The sequence below is a fragment of the Somniosus microcephalus genome, unplaced genomic scaffold, assembly GCF_052327205.1.
Source record: "Somniosus microcephalus isolate GS21.2 unplaced genomic scaffold, FLI_Smic_1.0 unresolved_chr9, whole genome shotgun sequence".
NCBI lineage: Eukaryota > Metazoa > Chordata > Chondrichthyes > Squaliformes > Somniosidae > Somniosus > Somniosus microcephalus.
In genome coordinates, this window is record NW_028225187.1 from 15,634,967 (window position 1) to 15,655,940 (window position 20,974).

Consider the following 20,974-nt stretch of genomic DNA (forward strand, 5'->3'; position numbering starts at 1 on the left):
GCTGGGGTCCTAGCACCGATCCCTGCGGTACCCCACTAGTCACTGCCTGCCACTCGGAAAAAGACCCGTTTATTCCAACTCTTTGCTTCCTGTCTGCCAACCAGTTCTCTATCCAAGTCAGTACCTTGTCCCCAGTACCTTGGTCCCCTGGCTTGATGGTAATGGTAGAGTGAGGGATATGCCGGGCCATGAGGTTACAGATTGTGGCGGAGTACAATTCTGCCATTATCTGCATAGTATAGATGCATTTAAGGGGAGGCTAGACAAGCATATGAGGGAGAAGGGAATAGAGGGTTACACTGATAGAGTTAGATGAGGAAAGACGGGAGGAGGCTCGAGTGGAGCATAAACGCCGGCATGGACTGGTGGGGCCGAATGGCCTGTGATGGAAGAAAACTACTCGGCACTTGGTCTAAGCGTTAAACAAAGCTTTAATCAACTGTTTTACAACATGGAGGTCTAGTTGTGTCCTTCACTAGTTCCTGTTAAAGAATGTCCTGCGCAAGCTGGGCCCACGCCCGAGTATTTATACTCTCCCTGGACAGCGCCACCCGCTGGACGCTCAGTATCATTTCATAAGTCTTTCACGAGTGACTGATTCCTGTCACCCTGTTTCCGCACCGTATGTTCGAGGTCGTTTATCACATTGCTGTTTGTGGGATCTTGCTGTGCGTAAATTTTGGCTGCCGCCTTTCCTACGGACAGCGGACGGCACTTCAAAAAACAAAAGGGCTTCATTGGCTGTGAAGTGCTTTCGGGACGTGCCGAGGTGGCGAAAGGGCACTGGAGGAACCCTCTCTCTCTCTCTGTGTGTGTGTCTCCGGTCTCCGGGAGTTGGCTGGGCGATGAGGATCGCCCCCACAGGTCCCGAGCGGGGAGCGCTCAGTCTCCCACCGACACAGCCAGTCCGGGTCTGCAGCCATCCAGGCTCTCCAGTGTCTTGATCCCCTCGGCGGAGAACTTGTTTGCCCTCAATCTGTGGAGACAGAAAGACATCGGTCAGCAGAGCAATCAAGGCACGTATCTGGCCCACTGCCTCCACCCTCTTCCCTTCCTATTACTGTGATACAAGTCCAGAGAGACATAGGAATTGGGAGCAGGAGTCGGCCATTCGGCCCCTCGAGCCTGCTCTGCCAATCAATAAGATCATGGCTGATAAGAACATAAGAAATAGGAGCAGGAGTAGGCCAATCGGCCCCTCGAGCCTGCTCCGCCATTCAATAAGATCATGGCTGATCTGCTCCTAACCGCCAATCTACTATCACAGAACCATCTCCTGAATCTAACAGAATTAGACACACGAAATAGGAGCAGGATCAGGCTACACGACCCCTGGGCCCGCTCCGCTACCCACAGGGCCACGACCGATCCGAACCTAGACTCATGTCCAAATTCCTGCCCGCTCCCCGTAACCCTTAATTCCCTTTACTTCTAGGAAACTGTCTATTTCTGTTTTAAATTTATGTAATGATGTAGCTTCTACAGCTTTTTGGGGCAGCATATTCCATGGACCTACCACCCTCTGAGTGAAGTAGTTCCTCCTCATCTCAGTTTTGAAAGAGCAGCCCCTTATTCTAAGACTATGCCCCCTAGTTCTAGTTTCACCCATCATCTGGAACATCTTCCCCGCATCCACCCGATCCAACCCCTTCACAATCTTATATGTTTCAATAAGATCGCCTCTCATTCTTCTGAACTCCAATGGGTAGAGTCCCAATCTACTCAACCTCTCCTCATATGTCCATCCCCTCATCCCCGGGATTAACCGAGTGAACCTTCTTTGTACTGACTCGAGAGCAAGTATGTCCTTTCTTAAGCATGGACACCAAAACTGTACGCAGTATTCCAGGTGCGGTCTCACCAATACCTTGTACAACTGAAGCAATACCTCCCTATTTTTATATTCTATCACCCTAGCAATGAAAGCCAACATTCCATTGGCCTTCTTAATCACTTCTTAATCTTCGACCTCAACTCCACTTTCCCTGCCCGATCCCCATATCCCTCGATTCCCCGAGAGTCCAAAACTCTCTCGATCTCAGCCTTGAATATACTCAACGACTGAGCCTCCACAGCCCTCTGGGGCAGAGAATTCCAAAGATTCACCGCCCTCTGAGTGAAGAAATTCCTCCTCATCTCAGTCCTCAATGGCCGACCCCTTATCCTGAGACTGTGACCCCTGGTTCTAGACTCCCCAGCCAGGGGGAAACAGCCTCTCAGCATCTACCCTGTCAATCCCCCTCAGAATCTTACATGGTTTTTTTTTATTCGTTTATGGGATGTGGGCGTCGCTGACAGGGCCAGCAGTTATTGCCCATCCCTAGTTGCCCTTGAGAAGGTGGTGGTGAGCCGCCTTCTTGAACCGCTGCAGTCCGTGTGGTGAAGGTGCTCCCACAGTGCTGTTAGGGAGGGAGTTCCAGGATTTTGACCCAGCGACGATGAAGGAACGGCCGATATATTTCCAAGTCGGGATGGTGCGTGTGACTTGGAGGGGAACTTGGAGGTGGTGGTGTTCCCCGTGCGCCTGCTGCCCTTGTCCTTCTAGGTGGAAGAGGTCGCGGGTTTGGGAGGTGCTGCCGAAGAAGCCTTGGTGAGTTGCTGCAGTGCATCTTGTAGATGGTACACACTGCAGCCACGGTGCGCCGGTGGTGGAGGGAGTGAATGTTTAAGGTGGTGGATGGGGTGCCGATCAAGCGGGCTGCTTTGTCCTGGATGGTGTCGAGCTTCTTGAGTGTTGTTGGAGCTGCACTCATCCAGGCAAGTGGAGAGTATTCCATCACACTCCTGACTTGTGCCTTGTAGATGGTGGAAAGGCTTTGGGGAGTCAGGAGGTGAGACACTCGCCGCAGAATACCCAGCCTCCGACCTGCTCTTGTTGCCACGGTATTTATGTGGCTGGCCCAGTTAAGTTTCTGGTCAATGTTTCAATGATCTCATTCTTCTAAACTCCAGACAGTATCGGCCCAATCTGCTCAATCTCTCATCATAAGGACAACCCTCTCATCCCAGGAGTCAATCCAGTGAACTTAGTCAGAGCTAAACCAGTACCTGATCTCCTGCAGCTTCGCGCTGGTCTTGATGAAGGTGCTGAGGGCCTCGATGGCATCGTCACCGATGGAATTGTACGGAAGGGTTAACTCGGTGAGGGAGTTACTGGAACTGAGCGCGGTGGTCAGCTCCTGCACAGAATCAGCGGTCAGATCTGTCGAGTCCAACCTTGGCCCATGAAGGGAAGGGAAGAGGGTCAGAAAATGTCGTTGGTTGAGGAAATCATCATTGAGGCTTTGAATCACACAACATCGTGGCACAGGAGGAGGCCATTCAGCCCATCGTGCCTGTGCCAGCTCTTTGGGTCGAGCTCTCCAATTGGTCGCACTCTCCCCCCTGCGGTTTCCCCACAGCCCTGCAAGTTTTTCCCCTTCAAGTATGTATCCAATTCCCCTTTTGAACGTTTACGGTTCTGATAGATCTCCCCTGCACCCTCTCCAAGTGCAATAGCAAGGAAGTTATGCTAAACCCTTTATAAAACACTGATCAGCCCCCAGTTGGAGTGTTGTGTTCAATTCTGGGCACTGCACTTTAGGAAGGATGTCAGGGCATTGGAGAGGGTGCAGAGGAGATTGACCAGAATGGTACCGGGGATGAGGGACTTCAGTGATGTGGAGAAGCTGGAGTTGTTCTCCTTAGAGCAGAGAAGGTTAAGGGAGAGATTAACCAGAATGGGACCAGGGATGAGGGACTTCAGTGATGTGGAGAGACTGGAGAAGCTGGGGTTGTTCTCCTTGGAGCAGAGAAGGTTAAGGGGAGATTGACCAGAATGGTTCCAGGGATGAGGGACTTCAGTGATGTGGAGAAGCTGGAGTTGTTCTCCTTAGAGCAGAGAAGGTTAAGGGAGAGATTAACCAGAATGGGACCAGGGATGAGGGACTTCAGTGATGTGGAGAGACTGGAGAAGCTGGGGTTGTTCTCCTTAGAGCAGAGAAGGTTAAGGGGAGATTGACCAGAATGGTACCAGGGATGAGGGACTTCAGTGATGTGGAGGGACTGGAGAAGCTGGGATTGTTCTCCTTAGAGCAGAGAAGGTTAAGGGGGAGATTGACCAGAATGGTACCAGGGATGAGGAACTTCAGTGATGTGGAGAGACTGGAGAAGCTGGGATTGTTCTCCTTAGAGCAGAGAAGGTTAAGGGGAGATTGACCAGAATGGTACCGGGGATGAGGGACTTCAGTGATGTGGAGGGACTGGAGAAGCTGGGGTTGTTCTCCTTAGAGCAGAGAAGGTTAAGGGGAGATTGACCAGAATGGTACCAGGGATGAGGGACTTCAGTTACGTGGAGAGACTGGAGAAGCTGGGGTTGTTCTCCTTAGAGCAGAGAAGGTTAAGGGGGAGATTGACCAGAATGGTACCAGGGGTGAGGGACTTCAGTGATGTGGAGAGACTGGAGAAGCTGGGGTTGTTCTCCTTAGAGCAGAGAAGGTTAAGGGGAGATTGACCAGAATGGGACCAGGGATGAGGGACTTCAGTGATGTGGAGAGACTGGAGAAGCTGGGGTTGTTCTCCTTAGAGCAGAGAAGGTTAAGGGGAGATTTGATAGAGGTGTTCAAAATCACGAATGGTTTTGATGGAGTAAATAAGGAGAAACTGTTTCCAGTGTCAGGAGGGTCGGTAACCAGAGGACACAGATTGAAGATAATCGGCAAAAGAACCAGAGGAGAGATGAGAATGTTTTTACGCAGCGAGTTGTTGTGATCTGGAATGCGCTGCCTGAAAGGGCGGTGGAAGCAAATTCAACAGTGACTTTCAAAAGGGGAATTGAATAAATACTTGAAGGGGAAAAAATTGCGGGGCTGTGGGGAACGAGCGAGGGGGGAGTGGGACTAATTGGAGAGCTCGACCCAAAGAGCCGGCACAGGCACGATGGGCCGAATGGCCTCCTCCTGTGCCATGTGATAACAGAATTACAAATTTCAGATTCCTGACGCTACCTCAGAGACTGCAGCTGACACTGTGAGTCCTTCAGCCCGGCTGCGAGAAGCTTCAGCCCAACGTCTCCAATCTTGTTCTCCTTGAGGTTCAGTGCTTTCAGCGTCCCGTTCGCGCGGAGGAATGCACCAAGATCTTCGCAGGAAGCCCAGGTCAGGGAGGTTGACTGGAGCCTGAGGAGGGCAGACGGCGAGAGTGGGTTAGATAGTTTTATTCGTTTCCTGGGATGTGGGCTGTCGCTGGCAAGGCCGGCACTTATTGCCCATCCCTAGTTGCCCTTCAGAAGGTGGTGGTGAGCCGCCTTCTGGAACCGCTGCAGTCCGTGTGGTGAAGGTACTCCCACAGTGCTGTTAGGGAGGGAGCTCCAGGATTTTGACCCAGCAACGATGAATTAACGGCCGATATATTTCCAAGTCGGGATGGTGTGTGACACGGAGGGGAACTTGGAGATGGTGGTGTTCCTCCAAGGGTTAGATACAGAGTAAAGCTCCCTCTACACTGTCCCATCAAACACTCCCAGGGTAGGTACAGCACAGGTTAGATACAGAGTAAAGCTCCCTCTACACTGTCCCATCAAACACTCCCAGGGCAGGTACAGCATGGGTTAGATACAGAGTAAAGCTCCCTCTACACTGTCCCATCAAACACTCCCAGGGCAGGTACAGCATGGGTTAGATACAGAGTAAAGCTCCCTCTACACTGTCCCATCAAACACTCCCAGGGCAGGTACAGCACAGGGTTAGATACAGAGTAAAGCTCCCTCTACACTGTGCCATCAAACACTCCCAGGGCAGGTACAGCAGGGGTTAGATACAGAGTAAAGCTCCCTCTACACTGTCCCATCAAACACTCCCAGGACAGGTACAGCACGGGGTTAGATACAGAGTAAAGCTCCATCTACACTGTCCCATCAAACACTCCCAGGGCAGGTACAGCACGGGGTTAGATACAGAGTAAAGCTCCCTCTACACTGTCCCATCAAACACTCCCAGGGCAGGTACAGCACGGGTTAGATACAGAGTAAAGCTCCCTCTACACTGTCCCATCAAACACTCCCAGGGCAGGTACAGCACGGGGTTAGATACAGAGTAAAGCTCCCTCTACACTGTCCCATCAAACACTCCCAGGACAGGTACAGCATGGGTTAGATACAGAGTAAAGGTCCCTCTACACTGTCCCATCAAACACTCCCAGGGCAGGTACAGCACGGGTTAGATACAGAGTAAAGCTCCCTCTACACTGTCCCATCAAACACTCCCAGGGCAGGTACAGCACGGGTTAGATACAGAGTAAAGCTCCCTCTACACTGCCCCATCAAACACTCCCAGGGCAGGTACAGCACGGGTTAGATACAGAGTAAAGCTCCCTCTACACTATCCCATCAAACACTCCCAGGGCAGGTACAGCACGGGTTAGATACAGAGTAAAGCTCCCTCTACACTGTCCCATCAAACACTCCCAGGACAGGTACAGCATGGGTTAGATACAGAGTAAAGTTCCCTCTACACTGTCCCATCAAACACTCACAGAGCAGGTACAGCACGGGTTAGATACAGAGTAAAGCTCCCTCTACACTGTCCCATCAAACACTCCCAGGGCAGGTACAGCACGGGTTAGATACAGAGTAAAGCTCCCTCTACACTGTCCCATCAAACACTCCCAGGGCAGGTACAGCACGGGGTTAGAGACAGAGTAAAGCTCCCTTTACACTGTCCCATCAAACACTCCCAGGGCAGGTACAGCACGGGTTAGATACAGAGTAAAGCTCCCTCTACACTGTCCCATCAAACACTCCCAGGGCAGGTACAGCATGGGTTAGATACAGAGTAAAGCTCCCTTTACACTGTCCCATCAAACACTCCCAGGGCAGGTACAGCATGGGGTTAGATACAGAGTGAAGCTCCCTCTACACTGTCCCATCAAACACTCCCAGGGTAGGTACAGCACGGGGTCAGATACAGAGTAAAGCTCCCTCTACACTGTCCCATCAAACACTCCCAGGACAGGTACAGCACGGGTTAGATACAGAGTAAAGCTCCCTCTACACTGTGCCATCAAACACTCCCAGGGCAGGTACAGCACGGGTTAGATACAGAGTAAAGCTCCCTCTACACTGTCCCATCAAACACTCCCAGGGCAGGTACAGCACGGGTTAGATACAGAGTAAAGCTCCCTCTGCACTGTCCCATCAAACACTCCCAGGGTAGGTACAGCACGGGTTAGATACAGAGTAAAGCTCCCTCTACACTGTCCCATCAAACACTCCCAGGGCAGGTACAGCATGGGTTAGATACAGAGTAAAGCTCCCTCTACACTGTCCCATCAAACACTCCCAGGGCAGGTACAGCACGGGTTAGATACAGAGTAAAGCTCCCTCTACACTGTCCCATCAAACACTCCCAGGGCAGGTACAGCACGGGTTAGATACAGAGTAAAGCTCCCTCTACACTGTCCCATCAAACACTCCCAGGGCAGGTACAGCACGGGTTATATACAGAGTAAAGCTCCCTCTACACTGCCCCATCAAACACTCCCAGGGCAGGTACAACATGGGGTTAGATACAGAATAAAGCTCCCTCTGCACTGTCCCATCAAGCCTTCTTGAACCGCTGCAGTCCGTGTGGTGAAGGTGCTCCCACAGTGCTGTTAGGGAGGGAGTTCCAGGATTTTGACCCAGCGACGATGAAGGATCGGCGATATATTTCCAAGTCGGGATGGTGTGTGTGACTTGGAGGGGAAGTTGGAGGTGGTGGTGTTCCCATGCGCCTGCTGCCCTTGTCCTTCTAGGTGGAAGAGGTCGCGGGTTTGGGAGGTGCTGCCGAAGAAGCTTTGGCGAGTTGCTGCAGTGCATCTTGTAGATGGTCCACACTGCAGCCACGGTGCGCCGGTGGTGGAGGGAGTGAATGTTTGTGTTGGATGGGGTGCTGATCAAGCGGGGTTGCTTTGTCCTGGATGATGTCGAGCTTCTTAAGTGTTGTTGGAGCTGCACTCATCCAGGCAAGTGGAGATTATTCCATCACACTCCTGACTTGTGCCTTGTAGATGGTGGAAAGGCTTTGGGGAGTCAGGAGGTGAGACACTCGCCGCAGAATACCCAGCCTCTGACCTGCTCTTGTAGCCACAGTATTTATGTGGCTGGTCCAGTTAAATTTCTGGTCAATGGTGAACCCCCAGGATGTTGATAGTGGGGGATTCGGCGATGGTAATGCCATTGAATGTCAAGGGGTGATGGTTAGACTCTCGCTTGTTGGAGATAGTCATTGCCTGGCACTTGTGTGGCGCAAATGTTATTTGCCACTTATCAGCCCAAGCCTGAACGTCGTCCAGGTCTTGCTGCATTCGGTCATATTATCGGGAGGCACAGAAGGGTGTGCGGTGGCTAGTTTCGATGAAGACAGAATGGTACAACTCTGGGGTCAAAAAAGGCTGTGGAGAAGCCATGGTCAACTGAGTAGTCAATGGCCAGGTGACACCAACTTTGGGTTCTACCAGCCCGTAGATTGCAGGAAGATGGGAAGATGGTGGGAAGGGAGGAGTCCCACAATTTGGGAGACGGAGGGAGGGGAGGGAGTCCCACAGTTTGGAGACTGAGGGAGGGGAGGGATTGGCACAGTTTGGAGACTGAGGGAGGGGAGGGAGTCCCACAGTTTGGAGACTGAGGGAGGGGAGGGAGTCCCACAGTTTGGAGACTGAGGGAGGGTAGGGAATCCCACAGTTTGGGAGACTGAGGGAGGGGAGGGAGTCCCACAGCTTGGAGACTGAGGGAGGGGAGGGAGTCCCACAGTTTGGAGACTGAGGGAGGGGAGGGAGTCCCACAGTTTGGAGACTGAGGGAGGGGAGGGAGTCCCACAGTTTGGAGACTGAGGGAGGGGAGGGAGTTCCACAGTTTGGAGACTGAGGGAGGGGAGGGAGTCCCATAGTTTGGAGACTGAAGGAGGGGAGGGAGTCCCACAGTTTGGGAGATGGAGGGAGGGGAGGGAGTCCCATAGTTTGGAGACTGAGGGAGGGGAGGGTGTCCCACAGTTTGGAGACTGAGGGAGGGGAGGGAGTCCCACAGTTTGGAGACTGAGGGAGGGGAGGGAGTCCCACAGTTTGGAGACTGAGGGAGGGGAGGGAATCCCACAGTTTGGAGACTGAGGGAGTGGAGGGAATCCCACAGTTTGGAGACTGAGGGAGGGGAGGGAGTCCCACAGTTTGGAGACTGAGGGAGGGGAGGGAGTCCCACAGTTTGGAGACTGAGGGAGGGGAGGGAGTCCCACAGTTTGGAGACTGAGGGAGGGGAGGGAGTCCCACAGTTTGGAGGCTGAGGGAGGGGAGGGTGTCCCAGAGTTTGGAGACTGAGGGAGGGGAGGGAGTCCCACAGTTTGGAGACTGAGGGAGGGGAGGGAGTCTCACAGTTTGGAGACTGAGGGAGGGGAGGGAGTCCCACAGTTTGGGAGACTGAGGGAGGGGAGGGAGTCCCACAGTTTGGGGACTGAGGGAGGGGAGCGAGTCCCACAGTTTGGAGACTGAGGGAGGGGAGGGAGTCCCACGGTTTGGAAACTGAGGGAGGGGAGGGAGTCCCACAGTTTGGAGACTGAGGGAGGGGAGGGAGACCCACAGTTTGGAGACTGAGGGAGGGGAGGGAGTCCCACAGATTGTAGACTGAGGGAGGGGAGGGAGTCCCACAGTTTGGAAACTGAGGGAGGGGAGGGAGTCCCACAGTTTGGAGACTGAGGGAGGGGAGGGAGTACCACAGTTTGGAGACTGAGGGAGGGGAGGGAGTCCCACAGTTTGGAGACTGAGGGAGGGGAGGGAGTGCCACAGTTTGGAGACTGAGGGAGGGGAGGGAGTCCCACAGTTTGGAGACTGAGGGAGGGGAGTGAGTCCCACAGTTTGGAGACTGAGGGAGGGGAGGGAGTCTCACAGTTTGGAGACTGAGGGAGGGGAGGGAGTCCCACAGTTTGGAGACTGAGGGAGGGGAGGGAGTCCCACAGTTTGGAGACTGAGGGAGGGGAGGGAGTCCCACAGTTTGGAGACTGAGGGAGGGGAGGGAGTCCCACAGTTTGGAGACTGAGGGAGGGGAGGGAGTCCCACAGTTTGGAGACTGAGGGAGGGGAGGGAGTCTCACAGTTTGGAGATGGAGGGAGGGGAGGAGTCCCACAATTTGGGAGACGGAGGGAGGGGAGGGAGTCCCACAGTTTGGAGACTGAGGGAGGGGAGGGATTGGCACAGTTTGGAGACTGAGGGAGGGGAGGGAGTCCCACAGTTTGGAGACTGAGGGAGGGGAGGGAGTCCCACAGTTTGGAGACTGAGGGAGGGTAGGGAATCCCACAGTTTGGGAGACTGAGGGAGGGGAGGGAGTCCCACAGCTTGGAGACTGAGGGAGGGGAGGGAGTCCCACAGTTTGGAGACTGAGGGAGGGGAGGGAGTCCCACAGTTTGGAGACTGAGGGAGGGGAGGGAGTCCCACAGTTTGGAGACTGAGGGAGGGGAGGGAGTTCCACAGTTTGGAGACTGAGGGAGGGGAGGGAGTCCCATAGTTTGGAGACTGAAGGAGGGGAGGGAGTCCCACAGTTTGGGAGATGGAGGGAGGGGAGGGAGTCCCATAGTTTGGAGACTGAGGGAGGGGAGGGTGTCCCACAGTTTGGAGACTGAGGGAGGGGAGGGAGTCCCACAGTTTGGAGACTGAGGGAGGGGAGGGAGTCCCACAGTTTGGAGACTGAGGGAGGGGAGGGAATCCCACAGTTTGGAGACTGAGGGAGTGGAGGGAATCCCACAGTTTGGAGACTGAGGGAGGGGAGGGAGTCCCACAGTTTGGAGACTGAGGGAGGGGAGGGAGTCCCACAGTTTGGAGACTGAGGGAGGGGAGGGAGTCCCACAGTTTGGAGACTGAGGGAGGGGAGGGAGTCCCACAGTTTGGAGGCTGAGGGAGGGGAGGGTGTCCCAGAGTTTGGAGACTGAGGGAGGGGAGGGAGTCCCACAGTTTGGAGACTGAGGGAGGGGAGGGAGTCTCACAGTTTGGAGACTGAGGGAGGGGAGGGAGTCCCACAGTTTGGGAGACTGAGGGAGGGGAGGGAGTCCCACAGTTTGGGGACTGAGGGAGGGGAGTGAGTCCCACAGTTTGGAGACTGAGGGAGGGGAGGGAGTCCCACGGTTTGGAAACTGAGGGAGGGGAGGGAGTCCCACAGTTTGGAGACTGAGGGAGGGGAGGGAGACCCACAGTTTGGAGACTGAGGGAGGGGAGGGAGTCCCACAGATTGTAGACTGAGGGAGGGGAGGGAGTCCCACAGTTTGGAAACTGAGGGAGGGGAGGGAGTCCCACAGTTTGGAGACTGAGGGAGGGGAGGGAGTCCCACAGTTTGGAGACTGAGGGAGGGGGGGGAGTCCCACAGTTTGGAGACTGAGGGAGGGGAGGGAGTCCCACAGTTTGGAGACTGAGGGAGGGGAGGGAGTACCACAGTTTGGAGACTGAGGGAGGGGAGGGAGTCCCACAGTTTGGAGACTGAGGGAGGGGAGGGAGTGCCACAGTTTGGAGACTGAGGGAGGGGAGGGAGTCCCACAGTTTGGAGACTGAGGGAGGGGAGTGAGTCCCACAGTTTGGAGACTGAGGGAGGGGAGGGAGTCTCACAGTTTGGAGACTGAGGGAGGGGAGGGAGTCCCACAGTTTGGAGACTGAGGGAGGGGAGGGAGTCCCACAGTTTGGAGACTGAGGGAGGGGAGGGAGTCCCACAGTTTGGAGACTGAGGGAGGGGAGGGAGTCCCACAGTTTGGAGACTGAGGGAGGGGAGGGAGTCCCACAGTTTGGAGACTGAGGGAGGGGAGGGAGTCTCACAGTTTGGAGATGGAGGGAGGGGAGGGAGTCCCACAGTTTGGAGACTGAGGGAGGGGAGGGAGTCCCACAGTTTGGAGACTGAGGGAGGGGAGGGAGTCCCACAGTTTGGAGACTGAGGGAGGGGAGGGAGTCCCACAGTTTGGAGACTGAGTGAGGGGAGGGAGTCCCACAGTTTGGAGACTGAGGGAGGGGAGGGAGTCTCACAGTTTGGAGACTGAGGGAGGGGAGGGAGTCCCACAGTTTGGAGACTGAGGGAGGGGAGGGAGTCCCACAGTTTGGAGACTGAGGGAGGGGAGGGAGTCCCATAGTTTGGAGACTGAGGGAGGGGAGGGAGTCCCACAGTTTGGAGACTGAGGGAGGGGAGGGAGTCCTACAGTTTGGAGATGGAGGGAGGGGAGGGAGTCCCACAGTTTGGAGACTGAGGGAGGGGAGGGAGTCCCATAGTTTGGAGACTGAGGGAGGGGGGGAGTCCCACTGTTTGGAGACTGAGGGAGGGGAGGGAGTCCCACAGTTTGGAGACTGAGGGAGGGGAGGGAGTCCCACAGTTTGGAGACTGTGGGAGGGGAGGGAGTCCCTCAGTTTGGAGACTGAGGGAGGGGAGGGAGCCCCACAGTTTGGAGACTGAGGGAGGGGAGGGAGTCCCACAGTTTGGAGACTGAGGGAGGGGAGGGAGTCCCACAGTTTGGAGACTGAGGGAGGGGAGGGAGTCCCACAGTTTGGAGACTGAGGGAGGGGAGGGAGTCCCACAGTTTGGAGACTGAGGGAGGGGAGGGAGTCCCACAGTTTGGAGACTGAGGGAGGGGAGGGAGTCCCACAGTTTGGAGACTGAGGGAGGGGAGGGAGTCCCACAGTTTGGAGACTGAGGGAGGGGAGGGAGTCCCACAGTTTGGAGACTGAGGGAGGGGAGGGAGTCTCACAGTTTGGAGACTGAGGGAGGGGAGGGAGTCCCACAGTTTGGAGACTGAGGGAGGGGAGGGAGTCCCACAGTTTGGAGACTGAGGGAGGGGAGGGAGCCCACAGTTTGGAGACTGAGGGAGGGGAGGGAGTCCCACAGTTTGGAGACTGAGGGAGGGGAGGGAGTCCCACAGTTTGGAGACTGAGGGAGGGGAGGGAGTCCCACAGTTTGGAGACTGAGGGAGGGGAGGGAGTCGCACAGATTGGAGACTGAGGGAGGGGAGGGAGTCCCACAGTTTGGAGACTGAGGGAGGGGAGGGAGTCCCACAGTTTGGAGACTGAGGGAGGGGAGGGAGTCCCACAGTTTGGAGACTGAGAGAGGGGAGGGAGTCGCACAGTTTGGAGACTGAGGGAGGGGAGGGAGTCCCACAGTTTGGAGACTGAGGGAGGGGAGGGAGTCTCACAGTTTGGAGACTGAGGGAGGGGAGGGAGTCTCACAGTTTGGAGACTGAGGGAGGGGAGGGAGTCCCACAGTTTGGAGACTGAGGGAGGGGAGGGAGTCCCACAGTTTGGAGACTGAGGGAGGGGAGGGAGTCTCACAGTTTGGAGACTGAGGGAGGGGAGGGAGTCCCACAGTTTGGAGACTGAGGGAGGGGAGGGAGTCCCACAGTTTGGAGACTGAGGGAGGGGAGGGAGTCCCACAGTTTGGAGACTGAGGGAGGGGAGGGAATCCCACAGTTTGGAGACGGAGGGAGGGGAGGGAGTCCCACAGTTTGGAGACTGAGGGAGGGGAGGGAGTCCCACAGTTTGGGGACTGAGGGAGGGGAGGGAGTCCCACAGTTTGGAGACTGAGGGAGGGGAGGGAGTCCCACAGTTTGGGAGATGGAGGGAGGGGAGGGAGTCCCACAGTTTGGGGACTGAGGGAGGGGAGGGAGTCCCACAGTTTGGGAGATGGAGGGAGGGGAGGGAGTCCCACAGTTTGGAGACTGAAGGAGGGGAGGGAGTCCCACAGTTTGGAGACTGAGGGAGGGGAGGGAGTCCCACAGTTTGGAGACTGAGGGAGGGGAGGGAGTCCCACAGCTTGGAGACTGAAGGAGGGGAGGGAGTCCCACAGTTTGGAGACTGAGGGAGAGGAGGGAGTCCCACAGTTTGGGGACTGAGGGAGGGGAGGGAGTCCCACAGTTTGGAGACTGAGGGGGGGGAGGGAGTCCCACAGTTTGGGAGATGGAGGGACGGGAGGGAGTCCCACAGTTTGGGGACTGAGGGAGGGGAGGGAGTCCCACAGTTTGGGAGACGGAGGGAGGGGAGGGAGTCCCACAGCTTGGAGACTGAAGGAGGGGAGGGAATCCCACTGTTTGGAGATGGAGGGAGGGGAGGGAGTCCCACAGTTTGGGAGATGGAGGGAGGTGAGATGTCTCAGACTAAGTTAGGAAGCCCTCAAGTTCAGCACGTGTTGTCACTTGGACAGGTGAGAGACATGGTGAAAGGGAGGCAAAAATGATTGTGATACGAAGTGTGTAGCGTCTGTGTGAGGTTACCCTTGAAGGACGCATGGAGGGGGCCCCTGCCTATTCTCCTCACCTTTCCGTGGGACCTCCAATTCCTTGACCGACTCACCATAGATTTTCGATCTGGCAGTGGGGCTCTGCCAGAGCTCGGAAGAGTTCCTGGGCACCTGCGTCCATCAGTTCGTTGTTGCTGAGGTCAAGCCACCTCAGGGTGGGGACGGAGCGGAGGGCTTTGGAGAGAGCTGGGCTGGAAAGAACCGTTAGCTCTGTGTTGCTCAACCTGGGGGAAGAGGTCACAGGGGTCAGGCGTTAGACAATACGCTCATCCCACCCAGCAAGGAAACCCAAGCCAGATCGAGAAGGGCGATTGGGAAGGGTCAATCGTGACTCCGATATCCCACCTTCCACCCTCTGGAAGATTCAACTCATCCAGAACTCCCGCTGCCCCGCCGTGTCCTAACTCGCACCGAGTCCCGTTCACCCATCACCCCCTGTGCTCGCTGACCTACACTGGCTCCCGGTCCGGTAACACCTCGATTTCAACATTCTCATCCTCCTGTTCAAATCCCTCCATGGCCCTCACCCCCTCCCTATCTCTGTAACCTCCTCCAGCCTCTACAATTCTCATCCTCCTGTTCAAATCCCTCCATGGCCCTCACCCCCTCCCTATCTCTGTAACCTCCTCCAGCCTCTACAATTCTCATCCTCCTGTTCAAATCCCTTCATGGCCCCTCGCCCCCTCCCTATCTCTGTAACCTCCTCCAGCCCCTACAATTCTCATCCTCCTGTTCAAATCCCTCCATGGCCCCTCGCCCCCTCCCTATCTCTGTAACCTCCTCCAGCCCTACAATTCTCATCCTCCTGTTCAAATCCCTCCATGGCCCCTCGCCCCCTCCCTATCTCTGTAACCTCCTCCAGTCCCTACAATTCTCATCCTCCTGTTCAAATCCCTCCATGGCCCTCGCCCCCCTCCCTATCTCTGTAACCTCCTCCAGCCCCTACAATTCTCATCCTCCTGTTCAAATCCCTCCATGGCCCTCGCCCCCCTCCCTATCTCTGTAACGTCCTCCAGCCCCTACAATTCTCATCCTCCTGTTCAAATCCCTCCATGGCCCTCGCCCCCTCCCTATCTCTGTAACCTCCTCCAGCCCCAACAATTCTCATCCTCCTGTTCAAATCCCTCCATGGCCGCTCGCCCCTCTCCCTATCTCTGGAACCTCCTCCAGCCCCTACAATTCTCATCCTCCTGTTCAAATCCCTCCATGGCCCCTCGCCCCCTCCCTATCTCTGTAACCTCCTCCAGCCCCTACAATTCTCATCCTCCTGTTCAAATCCCTCCATGGCCCCTCACCCCCTCCCTATCTCTGTAACCTCCTCCAGCCCCAACAATTCTCATCCTCCTGTTCAAAACCCTCCATGGCCCCTCGCCCCCTCCCTATCTCTGTAACCTCCTCCAGCCCTACAATTCTCATCCTCCTGTTCAAATCCCTCCATGGTCCTCGCCCCCTCCCAATCTCTGTAATCTCCTCCAGCCCCTACAATTCTCATCCTCCTGTTCAAATCCCTCCATGGCCCTCGCCCCCTCCCTATCTCTGTAACCTCCTCCAGCCCGCACAATTCTCATCCTCCTGTTTAAATCCCTCCATGGCCCTTGCCCCCTCCCTATCTCTGTAACCTCCTCCAGCCCCTACAATTCTCATCCTCCTGTTCAAATCACTCCATGGTCCCTTGCCTCCTCCCTATCTCTGTAACCTCCTCCAGCCCTACAATTCTCATCCTCCTGTTCAAATCCCTCCATGGCCCCTCACCCCCTCCCTATCTCTGTAACCTCCTCCAGCCCCTACAATTCTCATCCTCCTGTTCAAATCCCTCCATGGCCCTCGCCCCCTCCCAATCTCTGTAATCTCCTCCAGCCCCTACAATTCTCATCCTCCTGTTCAAATCCCTCCATGGCCCTCGCCCCCTCCCTATCTCTGTAACCTCCTCCAGCCCGCACAATTCTCATCCTCCTGTTTAAATCCCTCCATGGCCCTTGCCCCCTCCCTATCTCTGTAACCTCCTCCAGCCCCTACAATTCTCATCCTCCTGTTCAAATCACTCCATGGCCCTCGCCCCCTCCCTATCTCTGTAACTGTTGTGTATGTACCTTTAAGAGAATAACTGGTCTCAGACTGCAGTACCGGCAGTGACCACCCCTGTATAAAAGGCACTATTGAGCCTCTGTGTTTTCAGTTTCACTATTGACTTCCACCAGTAAAGACTTACTTTGTTCACTCCTGCTGTCCGTGTCTCAATTATTCACGGACGTAACACTGGCGACGAGTAAGAAACGAACTTACCTGCAACTCGGCAGCACCTCAGACGACGTTATTGAAGGTCGAAGCCAGAAGAAAGAAAAAATAAATAATATAAATAAAATCCAAAGAAACTCGAGAAACGGGCGTCGACCGTGGGCAACCGCCCTCCAAATCGTCGGATTGGAAACTTGCAGGAGAGACTGTCGAGAGCGGGGCTTGGTTCCTCGGTCTGTGGTTTCCCAGCTAATCGGGCTGGTGGCAGGTAGTGCACTGATCCTTCCTGGGCTGCGGTGGGCTAGAGCTCGATCGGGTGGCTTTTCAACGGGGCCGGGCAGCGAGTCGGGAAGCAAAGAGAGAGAGGGTAGAGCACACAGGGCGCGGCCGGTGCTTTGGAGCCGGGCTGCGTTCGGACCCAAGAAGAGGGAGGGAAGTGTCCCAGAGGGTCCGCTCCAGGATGGGAAAATAATTTTTTTTTAAAAATCAATATTAAACGCGCAAGAAACCATGGAAAGCAGCGCTAACAACAGCGGGGAAGAAGGCAAAGCGCGGGAGGCGCCATTTTGTTAAATCGGGGAAGAAGGCAAAGCGCGGGGGGCGCCATTTTAGATTTGCAAGATGCCGAAGACTGGCTGTATCACTGCTTTTGATAATACAATAGAGGACTGGACCACGTATGTGGAAAGAGTCGAGGTATATTTCGAGGCAAACGAAATAGCGGAGGGGAAAAAGGAATCGATATTGCTAAACTTAATGGGCGCTAGAACGTACGGCCTATTGCGGGACCTGATTACTCCAGCCAAACCGAAAGCGAAGAGTTTTAACGAAATTGTTGCTGTCCTACAGGAACACTTAAACCCTGCACCGCTGTTGATAGCAGAAAGATTAAAATTCCACAGGAGAACTCAGCACAAAGATGAGAGCAATGCTGAGTATCTTACGGAACTACGCAAGCTATCAAAGCACTGCCAGTTCGGAGCAGGACTGGCAGATACCCTACGGGACAAATTTGCCTGTGGACTCCTGAGTGAAGGAACACAGAAGAAGTTACTCTCAGAGAAAGAGCTGACGCTAGATAAGGCTTTCAGCGTGGCAGTATCGTATGAAGCAGCAGCTAGGGGAGCTGCAGAAATTCAACAAAAACCACAGGAATACGGCACCCACGAAATGACACGGAGATTTGCAAAATGTTATTGCTGCGGCAGAACTAACCATGACCAGAAGGACTGCTGGTCCAAAGATAAAATATGCAGGCAATGCGGGAAGATGGGACACCTTGCACGAGTTTGCAGGTCTGGGAAGAAGACCAGCGACAACAAAAAGGCTACTAAGGAACCGTACAAGAAAGTACAAAAGATGACGGACAGTTGTTCCGAAGACCAGATGAGCGATAGTGAATCCGGGAACAGGAGACTAAGCTGTCTCAAACTTCACAATGTAATCGCAAAAGAGGATCACCGAACCATTTGGGTCACCCTCACGATAGCAGGGTCCCAAGTTAAAATGGAATTGGATACAGGATCAGCGCTAACCGTCATGAATCGACGAGACTACGAGCGGCTATTTTCACACATACCCTTGAGAGAGACATCCATCGTCTTGATGACGTATACGGGGCAAAAAGTATACCCCAGAGGAAAAATAAGGGTGCCTGTCGAATACAACGGTAAGAAAATACGGAAATTGTATCTCTACATACTGCCAAATGGTGGACCACCGTTATTGGGACGGGAATGGATCAGGAAGATAAACTTAGATTGGCATTCCATTCATGCAATGACGGTGGACGGTAAAAAAGATGAAGACGTCTCTCCTGGACGATTGTCAACAATCTTAGCTAACGCCAAAGAGGTATTTCAACAAGAACTGGGCACGCTTAAAGGCGTAACCGCCTCGATAAAAATAGAAGAGAATGCAGTTCCCAAGTTTTTCAAAGCAAGACCGGTACCATATGCAATTCGCCCAGCCGTCGAGGCAGAGCTGGAGAATCTGGAAAGGCGGGCGTGTTGTCTAAGGTCGACTGGAGTGAGTGGGTGACGCCCATCGTTCCTGTCATGAAGAAAACGTTAAGCAATAAGTCTGAGGAGCCAAGGAAGGTTCGCATCTGTGGGGACTTCAAGGTGACGGTGAACCCAATCCTTCACACAGTACAATATCCTCTTCCAAGGATGGAAGACATATTCGCCTCACTGTCTGGAGGGAAGCGTTTTACAAAAATTGACCTAGCACAAGCATATTTGCAGATGGAGGTTGAAGAGTCCTCTAGGAAGTATCTCACGATAAACACTCACAAAGGTCTTTACCAGCATCATCGATTGGTATTCGGAGTAGCATCGGCTCCGACGATATGGCAAAGAGCGATGGAACAAGTCCTGCAAGGGATTCCGGGGACTCAGTGTTACTTGGACGACATCCTTGTAACAGGTGAAGATGACAGTGAACACCTTAACAACCTAGAACAGGTGCTCACTAGACTACGGGAACATGGGCTGCGAGCCAACCGCCCCAAGTGCGAATTTTTTAAGAAACAGATATCGTATTGTGGCCACGTGATTGATGAAGAGGGGTTACATAAGTCCCCTGACAAAATTGAAGCGGTTGTTAAGGCCCCAGCACCTGAAAATGTGTCGCAACTGAGGTCGTTCCTCGGATTGGTGAATTACTATCATAAGTTTTTGCCGAATTTGTCGACAATTCTGCACCCACTGAACGCCCTGCTACGAACGGGGGTAGCATGAAAATGGAGCGATGATTGTAAGCGTGCTTTTCAGAAGAGTAAGGACTTAATCACTTCAAGGGAAGTATTGGCTCACTACAACCCAGCACTGCCAATCAGGCTGGCGTGTGATGCGTCTCCCTACGGCATTGGGGTGGTACTGTCACATAAATTCCTTGATGGTTTAGAGAGGCCGATAGCTTTTGCGTCACGCTCGTTAACTTCTGCCAAGCGTAACTACGCCCAGATTGACAGAGAGGCCCTCAGCCTAGTGTGGGGGGTGAAGAAGTTCAATCCCTACCTGCACGGTCAAAAATTTACTCTACTAACCGATCATCAACCTCTTGTCTCCATTTTCAACCCTCAGAAGGGCGTACCGATAATGACAGCACAACGGCTGCAGAGATGGTCCCTTTTCCTAGGGGCACACCAATATGACATCGAATACAAAGGAACTAAACAGCATGGAAATGCTGATGGATTGTCACGTCTACCGTTGCCGACGGTGGAAGAAGAAGACCTTGCAGTGGATCCAATGGAGTTATTCCACTAGACCATAGTCGAATGTCTCCCTGTGACGAATGCAAACATAGAAAAGGAAACACGGAATGACCCGACACTATCACGGGTCTATGATTTAACGGTGAAGGGATGGCCAGCACATGGCGAACCACTGCTGCCAGCATTCTCGCCGAGAAGAGAACAGCTGTCAGTGTGCAGAGGAACCTTGATGTGTGGATCCAGATTAGTAATTCCACCTAAGTTGACGGATAGAGTGCTCAATGAGCTTCATGAGGGTCATCTGGGTGGGGTAAAAATGAAGAGCTTAGCCAGAGCGTTTGTGTGGTGGCCGGGAATCAATAGAGAAATTGAAGAGATGACCAAGAGCTGTGCAGGATGCCAGAAGGTCCAAAACGCCCCACCACAAGCTCCTCTGCATCCATGGGAGTGGCCCTCATCTCCATGGCAAAGGGTGCACATTGGTTTTGCTGGTCTCTTCATGGACTCGATGTTTTTAATTGTGGTGGATGCACATTCAAAGTGGCCAGAGGTAATAAAAATGTCCTCAACCACCACGGAAAAAACTATCACAGTTTTACGAACCATATTCGCCAGGAATGGGCTGCCTGAACAGATTTGCTCTGACAATGGACCACAGTTTGTGTCTGAAGAGTTCCGGAGGTTCTTAAAGAACAATGGTGTTAAGCATTACACATCTGCCCCATATCATCCAGCCACTAATGGATTGGCCGAGAGGTTTGTCCAAACATTCAAGAAGGCTATCAAGGCAATGTGCAATGAAGACATACCCCTACAACAAGGTGGACAACTTCTTGTTTGCCTACCGGAATGCGACACATGCGGTTACCAACCAAACTCCAGCCATGATGTTCTTCAATCGAAGACTACGATGCCGCTTGGATTTGGTTAAGCCAAACGTCCGAAGAGATGTGGAGAACAGGCAGTTTCAGAATATGAATGAAAGGCCGACCAGGAGTTTTAAGATAGGTCAACCAGTTTTGGCCCGGGACTACCGCACGAAGAAATGGCAGCCAGGAACGATTTGTACACGGCAAGGACCTCTCATGTATACCGTGGACGTTGGGGAGAGCATTGTAAGACACCATGCTGACCAGATTCTAGAGTCACTGGAAAACGTCAACTCCACACCACGATCTGATACACCTGGCAATGAAATCAACGTTCCAATTGCAGCTACCGCAGAACCGGTGATATTGGAAGCAGACGAACCAAACAACGACATT

General features: G+C 53.9%; 1 protein-coding gene across 3 annotated transcripts in view; it reads right to left on the minus strand.

Annotated features, from left to right (window-relative positions):
* Window positions 1-413: 413 nt before the first annotated feature.
* Window positions 414-20,974, minus strand: part of LOC147084816 (NACHT, LRR and PYD domains-containing protein 12-like) — a 57,617-nt gene continuing 37,056 nt past the window's right edge. For all 3 annotated transcript variants that reach the window (XM_085979535.1, XM_085979534.1, XM_085979533.1), the window contains 4 exons: window positions 14,308-14,478; window positions 4,986-5,156; window positions 3,049-3,216; window positions 414-976 (listed from right to left, as the gene is read on the minus strand). In XM_085979535.1, the coding sequence (XP_085835661.1) occupies window positions 883-976; window positions 3,049-3,216; window positions 4,986-5,156; window positions 14,308-14,478 (604 nt within the window). In that variant the 3' untranslated portion in view covers window positions 414-882. The remainder of the gene's footprint in view (window positions 977-3,048; window positions 3,217-4,985; window positions 5,157-14,307; window positions 14,479-20,974) is intronic.